General features: G+C 46.9%; 1 protein-coding gene across 2 annotated transcripts in view; it reads left to right on the top strand.

Moving 5' to 3' along the window:
• The first annotated feature begins 2,558 nt into the window (after positions 1 to 2,558).
• PAPSS2 (3'-phosphoadenosine 5'-phosphosulfate synthase 2) overlaps positions 2,559 to 21,850 on the top strand; it is a 70,966-nt gene continuing 51,674 nt past the window's right edge. The window contains exon 1 of one of the 2 annotated variants that reach the window (XM_046026154.1): positions 2,559 to 2,719. In XM_046026154.1, the coding sequence (XP_045882110.1) occupies positions 2,693 to 2,719 (27 nt within the window). In that variant the 5' untranslated portion in view covers positions 2,559 to 2,692. The remainder of the gene's footprint in view (positions 2,720 to 21,850) is intronic. The other variant, XM_046026153.1, reaches the window with a different exon arrangement.

Raw genomic sequence — 21,850 nt, 5'->3', positions numbered from 1 at the left:
GAGCTCACTGATTCCATCTTTTCTAAACAATAAAAGGACCAAGTAGTAACCACAACCTCATTAAGTTAATTATTAAACCCAGCCAGTTCTGGAAGGAAGAAAAGTAAATAGGCAGTAGACAAAAAAGCCCCTCATGCAAATTAGTGTAAGGATTACAAATTGGTACAGTGTAGCTCACGGTACTTTATAGCGAGGGCTTGGAGGGAGCATTACTGAGAAATTTATGGAGACCGTGTCCATATGAATGGACAGACTTTAACACTTCCTCCTTCTTCCTTCTTTCAGCTCTGAAGGGCTGGAATCACAGACTCCAAAAATTAAGCTACTGGTTGCTCACAGGAAGGAATGTCCTTTTCTAGGACCAAGATGGTAGTGAGATGAAAAAGAATTCAAGACATTGCCTTTGAAAGGAGAAAAACAAAGCTGTGAAAGTAAAAAAGAATGATTAGTTTGCTTTTGAGTGAGTTGCCATGCTGAATTACAGCGGAACGGATGGCCTGGGGTGTGGAAGGGTCTTTGAAGATGCAGCCTGGACCCAGGGGAGGGGAGGCAAGGCCCCCTACGTCACCAGAACTGCTTCCAAAGAAGTAGTAAAGCCTGACTGTTCCAAAGTACTACTTGAGAATTAATTAAATCTAAAACGAGATAAATAGTCCTGTGTGCAGTTTTCGTGGCATCTTGAACTAGCCAACCTAAAGGTGGAGTGATTTAGGTCACAGGGCGTGGAGGGAGCCTCTGACCCAGGCTGGAGTCTCACCTCCGCCTCCAGCTGGTGACGAAGGTCAAGGGTCCCGTTCCATCTCTCCTCCGGGTACCAGTTTGAAATGGCCCCTCTGTGAAATATGGGGACAGGGCGATGGGACAGCAAAGGATCTCAAGACCTCCCCGAGGTCTAGACACTTGCATCTTCCTTTTCCAGAAAGTAACCCTTAGATACTCGCCCTCCACTTCCTTCTGTTTCTGACACACTACTATTTTAGAGGTCCTGTGAAAAAACACAGCAATCACACCAATTGCTCTTTCCCCATCCACACTTAATTCACCTTTTTGCTTACATCTGGCAGAGGTTGAGATATGGTTGGAATGGATACAAGAGGATTTTTCCGATGAAACAAGAACGGATGTTACTGCTTAAATCACATCAATTCAAAGGGTTTGTGTTCCGAACAGAAACTCAAATCCAGTATCTGCCCTCTAGTTGCTCGCAGTTGAAGGGAGTGGTGGCCGCTTACTCCAAATGGGTAAGAAAATACATATACTGACATTTCAAGTCTGTGCAAACATGTAAGGCTGCCTTTTAAGGGATTTTTTGTTTTGTTTTGGTTCTGGTTTTCGACTGCTGACCATTTTCTTTCCCATTTTGCCATGGAGAAGGCATGAAGAGCCATATCTTCAGGCGTCTGTCTGGCAAGCTGTCCATGGTCCAGAGTCCAGTTAGGTCTGAAACCAAAGTTCCATCCTTGACCTCCTCAGAAGAAGTAACTTCTCCAGCCCCTCCACAGAAGGACCACAGCTGTGTGGCCCCTGGGCGTCTTAACGGCTCCTTTTCAGAAAGTATGGGTCCTACTGGTCTGTTTGTGGCATTACTCAAGGAGTTAAGGTACAAAGAAGGGTGAGACCCAGCAACTGCCCTCAAAGTGCTTGTCACTAATTACAGCTGCCCTCCCCTTACACCTCCGCTTTCCCCAGACTTTGGGTTAAGAGAGTGGCCTCATGCCTTCTTCCGATAAAACCTTGGTTTCCCAGGGTTTAGGCCATCAGTGAGTTGGGCCTCCTTTTTGCTCTTTCCTTCAAGAGCCCGTCTTAGTTGCTGAACCCACAGAAGGACTATAGAAATACTTGGGGGCGGGAGGTGGATTGAGAAAAGTCGCTGGGCTGCCCATGGCCATTTTCTGGGGTTGCCCTTGCTTACTTGACTTTGTGAGTTGCAGCTGGGCCGGAGCGGGCCCACCTGTGACAGGCAGACATTATCCTGAGCCCGAGGGAGCAAATGCATTCAAACCCCTTAGCGCCATGCCGGCTCTGGAGCGCAGGTGAGTCCCGGGCCTCCTATTTTATCATTGCATGTGATGACGCTGGAGTAGAAAGCCTGGGTTTGAGGCCCCTCACTTAGAATATAACTTGGGGAAAGTCTGAAAGCCTCAGTTGCTTAGTAAGATGGGGAGAAAGTAGGCCGTGATGACTTCGCGGGGACGCAGGAGGAGCGCACAGCCGGGTGCAGACGCAGGGTCAGTAACCCGAACCCTCGCCGCGGTTGCCCCCCGAGGACCCTGCCCACAGGAACGTCCCGGGGACCGGAATCCTTCCTGGAAGAGGCGCGGGTGGGGCGGGAGGCGGGGGTGCGCTGGCACCGGCTGGGCGCGGGCGAGGGGAGGGCGAACTCGACCCCGGCCGGGCCCGGGCGCGGCAGCTCTGGCGAGTAGGGGGCCGGGCCGGGACCCGCCCAGGCGGCGGCCGGGTCCCCTGGGCTGGGCGCTGCTGGCGGAGCCGACGGGGCGGAGAGGAGGGCGGCGGGGGGAGGAGTGGGAGGAGGGGGCCGGTCAAGGGAAGTGCGACGTGTCTGCGGGAGCCTTTTTATACCTCCTTCCCGGGAGTCGGGCCCCAGCAGCCGCCGCCGCGCTGAGAGTTCCCGCACCTCCGCTCCCGGGAGTCGAGCTCCGAGCGTCCGCCGCGCAGCGTCCAGTCCGCCAGCATGTCGGGGATCAAGAAGCAGAAGACGGTAGGCTGCGGGCCGCCTGCCCCCACCCCAACGCCGCTCCCGGGCACCGGGTCCCCTCCCCGGGAGCGGGCGAGCAGCTCGGCGCGGAGGCTCCGGCGCGGGGAGGGGAGGAGGAGGAGGGAGAGCGGAGAGGGGGACGCGGGCAGCCCTCGCGGGGCAAGTCCTTCTCCGCCGGCGCCCCGGGGAACCTGCGCGGCCCCGGGTTGCCACGCCCGGGAGGGGGGCTCCGGCGCGCGCGGCGGTCCTGACCGAGCCAGAGGGGCAGGGACGGGAGATTTCCTCTCTTCCCCAAGAGCTTCCCCGGACCCGCCTTTTCTTCGGTGTGATCTTCGCGCCGCTCGTGGGTGGCCCAGAGCCCCGGCCGGTTCCGCCGGGTCTGGGCGCTGGGCGCACGTCGGCGGCACTCCCTGGGGTTTTGTGCCTGCCACCTCCTCGGAGGGGACCATAATGACAGACCTCGTGGAGGAACCGGCAGCCGCCTCCCCTGGCGGCCCTTAGCCCTCCAGCTTGACTCAGCGCTCTGCTGGCAGCGGGCGGCACCTCGGGGTCCGCCCCGGGGCGCCTCGGCTTGGTGGGTTCCAATGAATGGACAGTTTTGAGGAGGCTCCGCTTAATCCAGAAGTGATCCGGGCCATTCCCTTTATGGAAAATAGAGGGATTGCAAAGAAAAGTTCCTTTCTTGGCAATAGGGGTTCCTATTATTATTATTTTTAAAGTAGGCTCCACGCCCAACGTGGAGCCCATGAGGGGCTCAAGCTACGACCCTGAGATGAACACCTGAGCTGAGATCAAGAGTCGGTTACTCAACCGACTGAGCCACCCAGGTGCCCTCAATAGGGGCTCCTATTAATTTTGTTTCCTAAAAATGGTAGCAGTGATCACCGACTCCAGGTGGGAGGACCCCTGCAGACAGCATTCGGTCCACACCAGAAGTTTAGGTCTCGGTGCGCAGGCGGACTGCGGATGGTTCACCTTTATCACACCGCAAGCCTCAGGTGGTTTATGCTGGTTACCGAGAGGGTTGACTGACCCCTCTCATAGAATTAGACTTGAACTTGGCACATAGTAGGTGCTCAGTACATGTTTATTACTGTTATTATGCTTATCACTGAACTATCTTTGAGGTGTATTCCTGGCCGGCTGGGAGGAGAGATGGCCAAGGAGGACTTGGGAGGGTCCTGAAGGAGGCTGGGCAGGGGCTGCAGCAAGGAAAAGGCAATGGGTGCTTCGTGGTTTCAGGGGACCACACCAGACAGGCAAGAAGGTCCAGGATGAAGGCGGCATCATCTAAAGAAGCGAGAGTGATTAGGGCCCAGCTGCCTTTTATAGGAGCGATTTTCAAGTGTGGAGACTCTCAGTATTGTACTGTCTTTAAAAATATTGTTAAGTGAAAATCATCTGTGTTTTATTCCCATCTAATATGGTTGGTTTCTGTAGAATTCTAAATGGTGTCTTCTCCTTGACAAGTGTGTGGTACACTTGACGGCTCGGCCTATCCGTGGGGTTTTAGGACTTCTTGTCTGCTTGGAGAATCCCTCCCAGTTCTGGTAGCGAGCTTTGTCAGGCATTAGTAACGAAAGGGTAGGTGGTCTTCTCCTTCACACCCCAGTCAGCAGACTCTCCTGCGGTGAGGAGGGTCCGAGAGCAGGGCCTACAAACTGGTGCCCCGGCCCTGTGCAGTCAGACAGTGAGAAATTTGAGGGCCCAGAGGGTTTGCTTTTCCTATCTGCTCATTTTAAGCCTTCTATTTTTTGTTTGGGTGTGTGTGTGTGTTCTGTGTAGGATTAAATTAACACCTGAAAAAGCTAGCAGCACTTCTGAACTTTTATTTAGCCAACAGGACTATAATCCACATGCTAACACGAGTTCCAGAAGGGCCCAATAGAGGCGGCTGGGTAAAGCAAGCCAGCTTTAAATGCATCTGAAATCTCTCAAGCTTTTATTTATTTTTTTAAAGATTTTATTTATTTATTTGACAGAGATCACAAGTAGGCAGAGAGGCAGGCAGAGAGAGAGAAAGAAGCAGGTTCCCCACTGAGCAGAGAGCCAGATGAGGGGCAGGACCCTGGGATCATGACCTGAACCGAAAAGGCAGAGGCTTTAACTTGCTGAGGCACCCAGACACCCCTCTCTCAAGCTTTTAAATGTTAACTCTGCATGTATCTGAAACCTTGTGGTCCCAGACAATATGTCCACACGCTTGGCCTTGGAAATAATCATTAGTTGAGAAGTAGGTCGTGCTGATCTAGAAAACTATCCTAAAAGTGAGGCGGGGCTGCCTTTTTCAGAGACTCACAGCGATCCCTGCATTATTTTCTGCGTTGTCCACAGAGGGTGGTCGATGTACACCACAGTCACTGTGGTAATTGCAAGTATTTGTTGCACTCCTACTGTGTGGCATGAATACAATACATCTTTCCCAGGATTTTTTTTGGGGGGGGGCACACTCTGAATGAGCGACTATAGGATGACTTTCTTAAGAGCTTGAGAAGAAAATGAAATTTTTTTTTATAAGGGAAGGTAGCACATTCCTTCTGGGCTAGGCATCCTTACCATGAAAAGCACAGATAACACTGTGTCCCATCCGTCTCTCCCTCCCTTGCCTTACTTACCTCCAGCTCTGGCCACCAAACGTCCTGCCCACATGCACTCAGACCCAGGAGAAGGAAGGAGGCAGTCTGCCTCCACAGGACTGGAAAGAAAGGCAAAGGCCTGATTCTTTCTTCTTGCATCATTTCCTGGATTAGCATTTTTTTCAAGGCAGTGTTGTTGTGTTCAGACAATGTTATTATGTCCCAGAGACAGACGACCAATCTAAAAAAGACAACTGAGATAGTAAAATACTTTCCCAAACATCAAGCAAGCCAGTGGTTGGGAAGGAGTGAAGGGGTATTGGTACCTTAAAACGATCCATAGATATAAATGATTATTTACCTTTTATTATTTTATGGAGTCTATACAATACCACATTAGTTTTCCAATAGGAGTTACTTCGAAAACTATTTGACAATGCTGTCTAGGGCAAGACATCAATTTTCGATGAGTATCCATTGGAAGGAAGGGGAAACCAGCACTACTTTGAGGCCACACTTTCTTTCATTTCATCCACACGGAGGCCTCATCTCTAGGGGAGGAGCATGCCAGGAGCAGGTCAGGGTTTGAATCCAGGTCCGTCCACCTTCTACGCTCATGCTCCTGCTGTATCTGTTTCAGGATGTAATCTCTGGTGTGTAGTACCCATCTGTAAAATGGACGTAATGATGTCTTAGCCCTTACGAGGTTGTGAGGAGTAAAGAACTAAAAAGTATTTCGCACAGTGCCAGGCCCCGAGTAAGTCCCCTGTATGTGGTAACTGTAGTCACTCCACTACGATGTCCTGGTTTCTCAAGCAAGAAGCAGAAAGCACAGGTCCTAGTGTTGCGAAAGCTGAATAAGAACCACCAGAATATGTAATGAGAGCGAACAGCTACAGAAGAATAGAAGTCACGATCAGAGCCATCGTCGTGAAAAGCTGGAAAGAGCAGGGCCGGTCATGAGTGCGCACACACCAGAGTAACCCAGAGATCGGCAAGATCTTGCCAACGACGTTGGCCAAGAAAGAAAGGCCTTCTATGTAGGTGTCACTATAGGACAAACCTCTCTCCACCCTTCCTGTGCCTTCAACTGTCTCCACATCTGCCTTAAAATTAGTGTTTGTCCAATTCACCCCAGACTCCTCTGTGTGGACCTTTGCCATTAAAGATAAATGCAGCTCCGTTGGAGATTGGTATCTGTGTCTTTCATCACGTTTCTGTCCAGGCACCGGAGTCTGTGGTTTGCTTAGAGGATCGTTAGGCCTAACTTGAACGTGGGTTTGGGGACCCAAAGAGGAATCAACAATGTCAATGTCAGTCCTCTAGGAGGTGACTGTTTATTTCAAAGTCCTTGAATAAATAGTCCCAGGCACTCCTTAGTCTTTGTGTTTGGAAGTCTTAGGAAAACACAGAGACCAAATGTAAATGAACATGAATAAAATGTCGTTTCAACGAAGCTTTCATCCTCTGGGTGGTTTGTTCACAGGCCAGCTGTGAACACAGCACTTGGTACACACTAGGCGCTCAGTAAGTCGTTGTTGCACAAACGGCCACGGAACTCATTAAAGGGTGAATGTGCCTGTAGGATCTCAATTTTTCTGAGAGTTCTCCTTCTCTCTCCTCTGTCTGCTCCTGTGTGCTTGCTTATTTTTGCCTGGGTATTTGTCATTACCACTGAAAAAGGACTTGCAGGGGTTCTTTGAGGCTTAGGATGAGTGGCCTTTTTTCGGGGTAGAATTTGCTTTGTTTCTGCTGGGCCTCTGGCAGCACCACGGGTCTGGGACCACTTGGACCTAAATTTACCACTTAAAGTGTTTCAGACCACCCAGGTGAGGTGAATTTGAGTTGCAGTTTTGCACACAAGGGCCAGCTTCTGCAAACAAGTTCTCACACCCACCCCGCCTCCCCCTAGGAATACTTTCAATGCCAAGGCAAACTGTCCTCGCAGCCTGTCCGTGTGGGAGGTGGGTTTCTTCGTCCGTGTAGGGGAGGACTCTCACAAGCCTCCGCTTAACTTGACAAGGCTTTTTTATTCTTCCCACTTGGGTGCGTTCCGGGCTTCAATTTCTGCTTCAGCTCCCCGTGAGGCTGTCGAAATCGTTCACACCTGCTCCTGCCAGGAGAGACGTGCCTCCCTGCTTGCCTGCCTCTTACATCTCTACTTCCTTGCAGATTTAACCTGGTAGTTTCTTTTTCTCTTGTCAGTTTCTGATGTGCCTAATTAAATTATGTTATAACTTGCATTTCTTACTTGTTTGCATGGAAGGAAATGTGTGTAACCTAGACCATCAGTGCTGGAGACAAACATCTCAGCCTCTTCTTGATTCCTGTGTGTCACTAACGTTTCCTATGCGACCTTTATCTTCCCTACTTGTATCATTCTTACAAAGGGAGCACTTTAAAAAGAAGTGCTTTAAAAACCGAAATCCAATTGCTAGTCAGAAATATTTAATTGAATCATTTTTCCTTACAAAATACTAATGTCAGGGCTGGGGAGGGGGCACTTATCTTATCTGGGTGGGCATCCTTTGAGATGCGCCCCATTCTGTCTCCTCCTTAGTGTTGGTCCAGTTCAAGTGCATTCTGGTCTGAAAGGCCCCTTCTTGTTTCTCCATGTCCTCCTCCTTGGCTACCTTGAGGTCATGGCTGCCCCAGCACAGTTCTGGGGCTAAGATCCTAATGCTCCCCGCCATTCCCAGGAGTGTGGGAACCAGGCTCCTGCCCTGGTGTGACCAGGCCGGCACTTTGAGGAACCTTGGGGGCTGCTGGAGTCTGTCCATGCCTCCTGTCCTCTGGGGTCCGTCTGGGATTCCAGGTGCATCCAGTGCCCCTGCTTTCAGAGTCCCCCAAGCTACTTGGCCCCTCTCTCGCCGAGCCCGGTGCCAGGCACAGGACACCGCACTCTTTCTCAGACTCACACTGGTGTGTCAGCGCCCTTTGCTTTCAATAAATGTGAAATAAGATTTTCCAACAAGGTCAGTTAATAATAACATTGGATATGTACAGATTTGGTCTTCTTGTTCCTCTTTTCTGCCTTTTCAGTCACCAGATAATTTTTTCAACTTAGCATAAGTTGGTGCACAAGATGGAACTATTTTTCTTCTCTCTGTAAGGGAGCCGCTGTCCCAAACTTGAACTTGAACTCTCCTCCGATAACACATGGTGACTTCCATGCGTTGGCTGGGGTGACTTCCTGTAAAACCTTCCCAGCAGCTCTTTCTGCATTTCAGATTTTCTCTGGAAGTTGATTTTGCTGTAACCGGTATTGAGGAAACATGACTGCCACATAAACACGGCAAACTCAATCTGTCCAGCGGCAAATATTAACTTTTGGCAATAAAACTGTATGGCCTGTGACCTGTTACAAAGCTTTTCTAAAAGTTGCACGAATGTACTATGTCACCTGCTACTCGTTAGAGGTGATCATTTCTATGCCAGCTTAAGATTTGCTGTAAATATCTACTTAACAGGGGCGCCTGGGTGGCTCAGTGGGTTAAGCCGCTGCCTTGGGCTCAGGTCATGATCTCAGGGTCCTGGGATCGAGCCCCGCATCGGGCTCTCTGCTCAGCAGGGAGCCTGCTTCCTCCTCTCTCTCTGCCTGCTTCTCTGCCTACTTGTGATCTCTCTGTGTCAAATAAATAAATAAAATCTTTAAAAAAAAATTTAAAAAAAAATCTACTTAACAAGTGCTTTCTGTGTTTTGTTATGAAAAATACTGATATTTACCCACCCAGCGTCTATAGCTAGTCTAGTGCTACTGCAGTTACTTCTTTTTAACGTATGCGGGGTCTGTGCTTTGAAAATCATTTGCAGACTTTGGTTAGCGACCTACATCACCTACGGTAAAGTCTGAGATGTTATCCCCATAACCTCTTTCATTGACTCCCTCCCCAGTCATCGTTTCTTTACGGATAATTCATGCCTTCCCAATTTCTAGCAAGATGAGCAACCCGAGATATTGGCGACAATTTTTATTTTATTATGTATTTCCTACTGTTAAAAACCTGAATTCCCTTTTCAGTGTCCCGCTCCTGGTCCACTACTTTGTTTTCCTTAAGGTCTCTAAAATCTTTTCCCTTCTTGTTCCCTTCATGTCCTCATGTACCTCTGACTCCGTTCATTCAACAAGGGTTTACTGAATAACCTGCCTGGGATCTGGGCTTGCCGTCATTAGCTGTAGCTACTAAAGCCTTGTATTTTCTAATTATAGTTTCTTAGTCCATTCAAACTCTGTCATTAAGTCTTTTCTGAACATAGCATTTTCTTTTTCTAATTGTAACACCGCACCCACAACCTTTATACTCTTTCCACCTTCTGCCTAGTCAGTAAGTACTGTAGTACCCCGGGTCCAAATCCACACAATTCTCCCACTGACTTCTCATACAATTAAAAAAATCCTTTTCTCTACTAAGCTAAAATTTTAAGACTATATTTATTTATTTGTCTGGGAGAGAGAGAGCGAAAGAGAGAAAGAGAAAGAGAGAGCACACGCAGGGGGAGCAGCAGGCAGAGGGGGAAGCAGGCTCCCCACTGAGCAAGGAGCCTGATGCAGAGCTCAATCCCAATCCTAGGACCCTGAGATCATGACCTGAGCCAAAGGCAAATGCTTAACCACTGAGCCACCCAGGTGTTCCGGAATTTTAAATGACTTACTTTTAATTCAGGTTTTCCTCTTTATTTTTTTTTTTTTTTTTTGAGCCCAATGGCAGGGCTTGGACTCATGACCCTGAGATCAACCTGAGCCGAGATCAAGAGTCAGATGCTTAACGAGGCTGTTCCTACTTTAAAAACGTATTTTTAAATACAGCACCCTAACGTTTTACTTCTGGAAGAAAAATTAAGAGCTCGTCATAATAAGCCCTGTGTAATGGTGATTGATGTACAGCTTTTCCAAGCTTGCCCAGGCCCAGGGCCGTCTTCCGGGCCAGCTGGTTGGTGATCCTACAATGGAGTTGGAACTCTGGCCCCTGACTGCACCCCCCACTTCTGTCTGTGGCACATTCCCTTTGAAGGAGGCCCTACCCATTTCTTTCTACAGCTTAGCTGCTGCTTTTATTGACTTGGAAATATCTTCCATAGGTTAAAAAACAAAACAAAACACCACTCCCGAGTTGATTATCAGTGAGTCATGATTACACCCTGATTTAGCTCTAGCATTTTGTTTTGATCTTCTGGAGATACAGACCAAAAACCAGTGTTCCCCAAATGCTAAGTTTACTATTTCGAAATATGTTTTGAGTAGGCAGCCCATATCCCTTTCAAAAATTCCACCTATTCCCTTAACCTCACTCACTCTTCCTTAAGCCTTCTCAAACAGTTTAATCATTTTATCCAACCCACCGCCCCCCCCCCCCCCGCAAAAAAAACCCAAGAGATGCCAGTGATTACATGGTGTGTGATACAGATAAAACTATTTGGTAGAAGTCGGACCTTGTCAGTTACACACTCAGACCTCCGATCCTGTAGTTCTTAGAATTTCCAGCTTAGCCTCAAAATCCATCCATCTCTGTTTATCCTAAATTCATGAAGTACCGTAAAGTCTACTATAATGATTGTGTGGTCCTGCCATCACCTAGTCCGCTGAGTCCCAGTAGAGAGGGGCTGTTCCAAATTATGTAATTACAGTTCTTGGACCATGGGATCAGTAATACAGCAATGCATTGAGTACTTACTAAAAAATAAAAGAAAAAATTTTATACTCATCCATTGTGTTTACATGAGTCATATAAGAAGAGAGCTCCTAAAACTTTGACATTAGGATTCCACCTGAGGGATTTGCATATTTATCAGGAGTTTTGATTTCTAGAGCATGTTTTCTTAGAAAATTCCTCTGGTGTTGCAACTTGTTCCTCTCCAGCACTGAGCACGAATGAGATAGGCCGTGTTCCAGAGGGTTAATGTGCTTTATTTTAGCTCACCTAGGGCTCTCATCATCTCAGGAAGCAAGCTTATGAACAAATAGTCAGAAGGGAGCTCATTTAACTGAAAGAAGTCTTTAGAGAGTTACTCACAGGAGAAGCTAAAATCTTCTTAGCTCCTCTGTGGTTAATAAGTTGTTTATTTCATAGAGGGAAGGAGACTTAGGTAACTAGTATTACTGCTTCATTTGCAAAATATTTTGGCAGCTGCCTAGTGCTAATATCTCAAGATAATAGTAACGAAAGCTTATCTTTCTTTTCTTTTTCTTCTTTTTTTTTTTTTTTCTGTGAGAGCTAGAGCACACAGGCAGGGTGGGGGGTGGGGCAGAGGGAGAGGGAGAGACAAAGTCTCAAGCAGACTCCACGCCCAGCACAGAGTTCAAGGCAGGGCTCCATCTCCCCATCCTGAGATCATGACCTGAGCTGGGATCAACAGTCAGAGCTTAACTGACTTGAGCCACCCGGGTGCCCCAATAATGAATTCTATTTAGAGATACTTCCCAGCATTTTTTTTTTTTAAGGGTAAAGGACACGTGATAGCAAAGGTGTGTTCCTTTACCTTTACACACTCCCCCCCCCCCCCTTGCTGGTGACAGAAGGTGAGGAATTGGAAAATGAATTTTCTCTCTTTCCAGACCCAACAAGCATGGGTAACACTTTTCTTTGTCAGCCTCACCACTACGTTCCTATTCAGCAAACACAGAATGATTTGTTTCCACTAAAGCTGCTAATACTCGAGCCAAGTAGTAAGTGTGATTTGTAGACACAATAAAAGGTGCCCAGGCCACCGGTGCATTTTTCATACAATAAAAATGTGGCCCAAATGGAGGTCAAGGCTGACGGATGTTGGCAGCTAGATGGAGATGGCTTTGATTTCAGTAGGGACCAACAAGGCGCATGTGGGGATTCTGACAGTCAGAAGGCACCTTCCGTTTGGGGGAATATGGTCACATTAGCCTGAAGAAGAGAGAGCAGCACTAGTGGGTGCGATTCTGGGGTGAGCGTGAACTCCTTTACTGGAGACAGACAGGGTTACGGTATTTCAACGAAGGGAGTAGTGTGGTGACAGCCTAGAAATTCGATGACAAGAAGCCACGTCTTCACGTGCCAGTGGGATACACGCTTCTGTCCAGAGGATGAGCTGTAGCAGCACAGTTAGCTGCTTTAATGAGTGGGAAAATCTGGGTCATCGTGAATACCTGGTTTCTTCCGCTTTTTTTTTTCCCAGTGTTGAGTCTACCTATTTTTTTCAAAAGCTTTTATTTATTTATTTGAGAGTGAGACACAAGCAGGGGGAAGGGCAATAGGAGAGGCAGAAGTAGGCTTCCTGCTGAATAGGGAGCCCGACTCGGGGCTCGATCCAGAACCCTGAGATCATGACCAGAGCTGATGGCAGACAGCCCAAGTCTTTCTTTTAGTAAGTCTTTTAAACAGCACACTGTGAGACGAATTCTTGGTCACAGTGTAAATCTCCCTCAGGGTTCAGAAAGGTATTTTCCTTGACCCAGCTGCGTTCCCTAAACGGAGGGAGCAAGCACTTATGGGACTTTCCACGTATCTTATCTCACAGTGACCAATGGAGTAAAGTGCCAGGTGTTCCCATCCCTGGTCTTCGGAGGTCAAACAGCTTGCCTTCAGAGACAGCAGCTGGGAGTGACCCCCGGGAAGCATGAATGCTATGTTTTCCATCATTCTTTTTCTTTTGTTCTTTAATGTGATGGAGATCATGGATGGTAAGACCATCAGCGTGAAGAAGATTATTCTGATTATTTAAAGCCGGCTTAGAATTTTGTCTTTGTGGATGCAGATGAAGGCAGGGAAGAAACTGAAAAGACACCCCTGGTTGCCCAGACAGGGATTTTCCTCAGTGGCTTTCTGGAATGTGGTATCATCTGCAGAAGATGTGGATTTTAGCAAATGCCGTTAAAAGGCAATAAATTTTCCTTCAGATGAGGCTCTGTGGCCAGTTTTAGGAGCGGTGGTGTTTGGAATGAAACCCAGCATCTTGCTTTAACAACACAAAGCTTCAGTGTTCTAGCGGTTGAATGCACGCACTCAAGAAGAAGTGTCCTTAGAAATCGTGGCAGTGACTTACATGTAACTCTAGATCTTGCCTTGTTCATTATGTGAGCGCTGCACAGACCAGCATTCATGACCTCGCGGTTCCCAGAACCCCGCAAGCTCGGCGCCTGTTCTCTGGCTGTGCGAGGGGCTCCGCCGGCATTTCCACAGCTCCGTGCAGAATTGTAATCTTTCAGGATTCAAGGAGCCCGTGTCCTATGCCCAGCTCATGACCAGAACTGATTGTGAAGGTGTCAAAAAATACAGAGAGGTAATAAAACAGCCTGCGGTGGGCCGATTGTAGGGTCAGTGTTTGCAGAAGGGCAGCCCAGACCTGTGTCATACCCTACAGCTCTGTGGTTTGGGGCATGTTCTGAAACAGTTCCCCGTTTGGGGGGGACACGGTTTGCTGTGTGCTGTGCTTCTACGAGGGGGATTGTCCCCTCCCTGAACTCCAGCAGGGCTCCTTGGGGTAAGGCACAATCCCTTCCTTTCATCACGCTCGTCCGAGCTTCCCGGTAAATTCTTGGTAATCCCAGCAGCTCTCCAGAGTGGGTGGTTACAAGTACTGCAAATCCTAGACAAGGACACTAAAGAGATGGGGACTTCTCATGAGCCAGAGGGAGAGTAGCAACGAGCCCAGTTTCCCAAGATCCCTAGTATCTCATTTTGTCCCCGCAGACGGAAGCTCGGGGGCGTGAGTGATACTTGAATGAAGGATTTCTTCCTGGGATCGCCCCGACTAGGTGTGTGTGGTGAGGCACTGTCTGGCCTCATTCTCCCTGAGACAGTCCTGTGTCAGAACACCTGCAGTTAAGTGGTTCAGCTAATTACATGTGTTTTCCTGTGTCTCTAAAAGACACACGTGTCTCTAACACGTGGTCCTTGACGTAGAGTTGTACATTCAAATGTTTCTGCTGTGTGTGTGTGTTCTAATAAGGACACTGGGAACGAAACCATTTCTTGGCTGCTAATTCATCCTGGAGTATGTTCTTATTTCCATGGAACATCAGCCTGCTGAAGCCATGTCTCTTCGTGCTATCATCCCGGTTGGCTTTGAGGATTGTGGGCCTGTATAATGTGGAAATGGTCCTCATCTAAAAAAGCTGATACAGACAGAAGCTAGAGGAAAGAAATGGGCGTGGGTCAAGGAGCTCTCTGGAGGCGGGGAGGGGTCTCCGGGCCCTGTAGGGGAGGAGTCAGGAGGTTAGGCCCCAGAGGCCCCAAATCCAGCCGCTTGACTGTTTTGGTATGGCCTGTAAGCTAAGACCAGTTGTTACATTTTTTTAAAAATGGTTGAGTATAAAAGTCAAAGGAGGAATTCTATTTCATGACACGTGAAAGTACGTGAAATTCAAACTCCTGTGTCTCTACATAAAGCTTTGTTTTAACTGGGCACTGGTCATTCGCCTACACATTGTGGCTACTTTCCCCAGAGACATGACTATTTGCAGGAGACTCCCATGGCCTGTAAAACTTCCTCTGACCCACTTTTTTTTTTTAAAAAGATTTTATTTATTTATTTGACAGAGAGAGAGAGATCACAAGTAAGTAGGCAGAGAGGCAGGCAGAGAGAGGGGGGCAGCAGGCTCCCTGCTGAGCAGAGAGCCCAATGCGGGGCTCAATCCCAGGACCCTGGAACCATGATCCGAGCCAAAGGCAAAGGCCTGAACCCACTGAGCCACCCAGGCGCCCCATGACCCACCCTTTTTAAAAAAAGATTTTATTTCAGAGAGAGAAAGAGCAAGTATACGCAGGGGGAGAGGCAGAGGGAGAAGCAGAGTCCCCGCCAAGCAGGGAGCCTGATGTGGGGCTTGATCCCAGGACCCTGAGATCATGACCTGAGCCACCCAGGGATCCCTTCTGTCTGCCCCTCCTGCTATCGACGGGGGGCGGGGGGGGGGTGGGGACAATGCCCAGTTCTGACCCACTTTGGCCAGCGGCCTGTGAGCCTGTTCTCACATCTGAATTCAGAGGGCTGGGGGCCTGGCCTTACTTTGCCAGCTCCCCACACCACCCCCCCCACCACACTGAGCCGTCTTGCCATTCCTTTGTTTTTTTAAAAAAATTACTTTTACAAGAGTCCAAGAAACTCATTGTCCTGTCTCCTATAGTGATATTATGGAGTTATTGTTCATTTATATTTATATTCTCCTTAGACCCAGGGGAGAAACTTCCATCTGCTCTTAGTGCAAGAAGGGTTGTGTTTTTCAGAGGTGTTTGCTTGCTTCTTTGTTTTGTTTTGCTTTTGTTTTTGGTGTCATCCTTTGGAAACTGGAAACCGAGTGACTGTCTGGGTTTCCCCCCTCAAGATGCCTGCCAGTGAACTCAGGTGTGAGGGTGCGGCCCACGGTGCATGGTTTTGCCCCAGCTTCATGCCTGGTGCCCTGTCCCTATGTCCCTGCACCGTTTTCTCTTTCTCCTCCATTTCTGATTCATGAGCTTTTGCTATGCTTTATGTATCTTACAAGTCACTGTACATTTCTTAAGGAACCATGCAGAAAATACTAAAAAGACACATTTAAATTTTGGTTCCAGAAGATCACAGAGCTCTCCTTACGGATCCACTTCAGAGACCCTTCACCTTCTCCCCATTATTGTGTGACTGTCCAGGGCTCTGTGTCTGCAGGGCCTTCAACACTGGTCCCTGACAGGCTCACAGGTGCTCGGGGCCAGGAGCATGCTCTCCACCTTGCCTGCAGGCTTACAAACAAGCCACTTCAGGAGGGTCGATCAGATCAGAGGCTCTTCATCTAGAATCCAGAGAACGCAGGACAGTTTTGAACAAGGATGGGTTTTTTTTTTTTTTTTCTTTAAGAGACATCAGGGTGGGGGGCAGTGGTAGGGAGGGACAGAGGGAGAGAGAAAATCCCAAGCTGACTCCATACTGAGCATGGGAGCCCACCGTGGGGCTCGATCCCATGACCCTGAGATCATGACCTGAGCTGAAATCAGAAGTCCGACGCTCAAGTGACTGAGCATTTAATTTTTTAAGGCCTCATTCAAACAGATCACTTAAAGGAGTTGACTTACGGTGCCCTCTTGGAGCACTGATTCTGGCTGTCACCATTCATTATCACTTCTTTCTTCCATAAAACGAGGAGTATACATTTCCTTGTACAGAAATCCTCTTGGCCTTTGCCATATCAACTCCTTATATAAAACCTGGGGCACCTGGGTGGCTCAGTTGGTTAGGCGACTGCCTCTGGCTCGGGTCATGATCCCAGGGTCCTGGGATCGAGCCCGGCATCGGGCTCCCTGCTAGGGAGCCTGCTTCTCCCTCTCGCTCTGCTGCTCTGCCTGCTTGTGCTCTCTTGCTCTCTCTGTCAAATAAATAAATGAAATCTTAAAAAAAAAAGAAAAGTATGAAACAAAAAACTTACCACTTTCACACTCTGATTTGTCGTTCATAGTAAAGAGATTTGTGTCTCCACATTTTCAGAGCTTGATGTGGAAGCATTTGTAGGTTTAGAGTTGGATAAAAAGAACAAACACTACCAGGGGTTAATGACCTAATACTTTTCATGTGGTTCTGTGCCTCTAGTAGTTCTCTTGTTGTTTTCATTAATCAAGAATATTTATTGTTCATGGACCGGGGAGCCAAGCTTCATTGAGAATATTATTCTCTGCTAATATCCGGGTGTTGTACGTCCCTGGTTAGAATTCTCTGTACACTTGCCTGTGTTCGGTGCTGTCTTGTGTTCCATTCATTATGTGGGTTCTGCATGCTTCCCTGAATTGACTGAGACCTGAGAGGGAGCTTAGGGACTGTCTTGTCCAATATTTTTCAATCCTGCTAAGCTTTACAAAATACGGAGGCCTGCACTGCACTCCCAGAGAACTGGATTAAATCAGTGTGTGTCGGTTTCTTTAAAAGCCGGTTGAGGGGCGCCTGGGTGGCTCAGTGGGTTAAAGCCTCTGCCTTCGGCTCAGATCATGATCCCAGGGTCCTGGGATTGAGCCCTGTATCGGGCTCTCTGCTCCGCGGGGAGCCTGCTTCCTCTTCTCTCTCTGCCTGCCTCTCTGCCTAGTTGTGATTTCTCTCTGTCAAATAAATAAAATATTAAAAAAAAAAAAAAGCCGGTTGAGGGGGCACCTGGGTGGCTCAGTGGATTATGCCGCTGCCTTCGGCTCGGGTCGTGATCTCAGGGTCCTGGGATGGAGCCCCGCATCGGGCTCTCTGCTCCACGGGAGGCCTGCTTCCTCCTCTCTCTCTGCCTGCCTCTCTGCCTGCTTGTGATCTCTCTCTGTCAAATAAATAAATAAAATCTTAAAAAAAAAAAAAAAAAGCCGGTTGGGAGTTTCCTCAATTCTTCCCCGCTAGAGAACCGTGGTCTAGCCTGATTTCTTGCTTGGACAGATGGGGAGCATTGCAACGTGCTCGAGGGCCAGCAGCTAGCCAGTAACGGGCTGGTTTTCTCTACTGTGGGATGCTGCTTGCCCTTTTTGGATTTTTTTCTTTTTTCCAGAAATGTTAGGCCATTTCCTAGCTACGGCAGACTTCTGTGATGGCTGCATTCCTCGTGGAATATTTAAAATGAAATATTGCAACTGGAATGTTTAAAAGCTTGCCAGGCTTGTCCTGTTTTGCCATTACCTAATGAGCAGACAGCTTTCTGGAAAAACCTGGAGAGCATTCTTTTAGTCAGCTGTTCTTGGCTGTGGTGACTATTTAGCCTTGGAAACGTGCCCCATTCTCATATCACAATCAAGAGGGTAGCCCATTTTTGTAAGTCGCTTGTGATTCTTGTCTCCAGTCCTCACTGTTGAACCTAGTGTGTTCTGGCGGGAATACAGCTAAAAGAATTCCTTTGTCGCATTTGAGACTTGAGTATCAGGAACCCGCAGTGGAAGAACTCTCCAAAAATGCCTTTGCTTTGTGAGTGGTCAGTGTAGCCGGCATTTCTGGGCGAAAATGTGGAAGTACCTCCTGGGCAGAAATGCGGGCCCTTTATGGTTTTCGTTCCTAGCACTTAAGAGGACTTAAAATGAATCAATTTAATTTTTAACCAAGTCTTTTCCACCCATTGTGACTTTCCTTGCCTCAGTTTTTCTGTTTATGGGTTTTGATCAACTTAAATTTATCTATTAGGTTTAAAAATCAATGTTTCTAGCACTTACTTTCCAAGAGATTATTCACTCTTAATGCAGTACCTAGATGAACAAGTAGACATTGAGTACAGAAACTTAGGCTTAAAGAGATTTGATGACTCAAGCCCATGACAGTTCTTAATGGTAGACTTTGTGTTTTGCAGTTGGTTTCTTTAGAATGGCACCTTTCATTTTCCTGTCTTATTTTGAAGTGAATTTGGTTACAGCTCTTTTGAAAACTGTGTACCCACCTTTATTAAGCCTGAAAGAAATTAAAAACGATTCTTTTCCTCGAATTCTCCTATACAACTATCAGGAGGAACACCAAATTTCACCTATAGTGGGTCAGGAGACCTTGGGATCCAAAATGGCAGAAAACAGGGGGCCTGCCTGGCTCTGTCAGTGGAGCCCATGACGCTTGATCTCGGGGGTCGTGAGTTCAAGCTCCACGTTGGGCCTAGAGCTTTCTTAAGAAAAAAAAAAAAAAAACGACAGAGAACAAATGGCATGGCATCTTGGAAGCAGGGTAAATAAGAATAGGGAATTCTCCTTTAAGCCTTCTCACCAGCCTGTGAGAAAACTAGCAGGGAGAGCTGCCAAGTGAATTTCCTCCTCAAGAAAGCTCTCTGTGCCTCTTTTGGATGCTCTTCACTTTCATACGTGGCATAATTTCAAAATATCGTAGGGTAGAACATCATTACCAAGTCACTCCCAGAGGGCCTATCTGCTATCTCTTCATAGGAAAACAACATTAGCTCTCTAAGGTCTATCTTTTTGGCCCCATGTGGACTATACCTTGAACCAATCCGTATCTAGGGCTGATTGATTCTAGTTCTGCCTGCCAAGGATGGAGATAAAAAAGAAAAAATGTGATCACAAAGTTGAGATAACAATCATTTTTTTTAGCTATACTTAGCCTTATGAATAAAGATAAACATTTTAATGTGTTTTTGAGAACTTATTTGGAAAAGAAATGATTTGGTGAAGCAAAGATTTAAGTGTAAGAGAATAAAATTGTAAAGCTACAGGAAGGAAACATGGATCTTTTATAGTCTCATAACCTGGGAGACCTTTCGAAACGTGACGCAAACTCAGCTATTACACATACACACACGTGCGTAAAAATACAGGTTAATATAAAACCATTTTTTAAACTACGTGCCAAAGGTTTTTTTTTTTTTTTTTTTAATTGAAACAAAGTCAAAAGATAACAGCCTGGGGTGGGGGAAATTTGTAATTCGTAGGATACATAGAGCTGCTTTCCTATATATATATATATATATATATATATATATATATATATATATATATACACTCCTACCCCCCAAAAAGAAAGAAAATAAAAAATCAATATATATATATATATATATATACACTCCTATCCTCCAAAAAGAAAGAAAATAAAAAATCAACAAAAAAATGTGAAAGAATATGAAATTCACAGAAAAAGAAATACAGTTGGTCCTTAAACATATGAAAAGGCACTCAATCTCATTCATTAGCAGAAATATAAGTTAAAGGTATGGAGATTTAACTTTTCATCCATCAGATTGGCATAGGTAAAAACTGAAGGTGACATGTTGGCGAGAATGTGAGGAAGTGAGCATTCTCATACATTGCTAGTGAAGGTGTATATTGGTACAGTCGTCATAGAGATGTTTGGAAATATCTGTCAGTTAAAATAGAGCACATCTTTTGAGCTAGCTAGTCAAATTCTAGAACTTTTTTTCCAGAGAGATCTTGCACATGGGTAAGATAATATGTGTGTGTGTGATATTCTTGGCAATATCGTAATAAAGACTTGAAAACAAGCTAAATATCAATCCCTACAAGAGTTGGATTAGTACATACTCGGCACAGGCTCGTTATTCTAATATACCCATAGTACAGACTAATTTGCAACTGTTAAAAAAGAATGAAGTGTCCCGGTGTCCCCTAGGTATACCAATATGGAAAGATCGCCAAACACTTAAAAAAAAAAAAAAAAAAGCATAGCGCAAAACAGTGTCTATAGCCTGGTAACATTGAGGAGAAAAAAGAAACAAGATACATACAGTTATAAATGCCCAGAATATCTGTGGAAGGATACATAGTAAGCTAATAGTATCTTTCACCAGCACAAGTAGCTAGGTAGGAGATTTACTTTGCAAAAACAGAAGATTCTGTCTATTTACCTATCCACTTACCTGCCTAGCTAGACAATGTGTATAGGTAAGACCTGTGAGTTCTGTGATTTTATCCCGGTTACCATCTAATAAGAAGCTCTGTAACAAAAAGCTTGTCATAGTTTCAAGGCAGGAGACATAAGACCCCGTGGGTTAGGGACAAAGGACTTTATTACTCCTATTATAGTAAGCAGTATGAACATTAGTATGTACATTGGTTTCTCTTGCCCCCTCTCCCTTGGGGGTGAGTGACATGGATGCATCTAGAAGGGTCCCTGCACAAGCAGTGAGTTACATGACAGGAGAGGAACGCTGAGCTTTGGGAACCCAAACTGTTTACCAATAGGCAATAGGCAGGCTGGCCCGTTGCTCTGGGTGGAAGTGCTCTCTCTCTAATCCAAGGTTATTCCCTTGAAAAGACAGCCTGGGATAGACAGCAGTTAGCACCCCACTCACATGGTGTGCAGAGACATGAGAGACCCACGGAGATTTATTGCTCTCTTATTTATTTATTTGTTAACTTACACATACAATGTTGGAAGGCTAACTTCCTTCAGGTAACTCCTGATACTTTGAGGCTTTCAGAAGCTAAGTTGTATAGAGAGTGAACTCACTGGTCCCATTAGTGAGCCTGGGTCTAATGCCCCCTAACCCTGCTTAGATCAAAGGTCGTTATGGCGAGAGACTCCATCCTTGGCTCTGGTCCACTCTGGGCAAGGCACGTCGCCGGTCTGGAGAAGTCCCAGCTGAGAGTGAGAGCATGAATGACCCAGCACAAGCCATTCTCCACGAGTGTAGCAAACAACGGTAGTTGCCTCCTCGGGCACGTGGGCTGCTCTCAGATTTGGGAATCAGACCCATTCTTTTCTTTAGCCCTGGAGTGAGCCTGCCTTTGTTCGGTCTCCCGCAGCTCCGTTTCACACTGAAATTAAATGGAGGCCTGTGCTCTACAAGTCTGAATTGAGAATGGGCCGGAGTGGGTGGGTGGCGGTGGCTTTCTTGGTTTTGGCACCTGGATAACAAAGTAGCCCAGGAACAAGCTATCATTCATCAGTGGAACACACTGGATTTCTGTCTTATGGGTCAGGGTGGGCCGAAGGAGTCATGGTGGAGGAATGAGTTAGCACCCTGTTAGTCGCTGCCGCGCCCCTCCTGAGTTACCCTGAATGCCCTGTATTCTGCTCCAGCAGCCGTGGCCCATATTTTTAAACTTTATTGAAGGGTAATATACATACAGAAAAATATATAAATCTTACCTGTGCTGCCCAGTGAATTTTCATAAACACACCTGTGTCGCCAGCCCCCAGACCAAGAAACAGATGC

The sequence above is a fragment of the Meles meles genome, chromosome 13, assembly GCF_922984935.1.
Source record: "Meles meles chromosome 13, mMelMel3.1 paternal haplotype, whole genome shotgun sequence".
NCBI lineage: Eukaryota > Metazoa > Chordata > Mammalia > Carnivora > Mustelidae > Meles > Meles meles.
The sequence above is the reverse complement of the archived record's forward strand: the minus strand, read 5'-3'. Positions and strand labels throughout refer to the sequence as shown.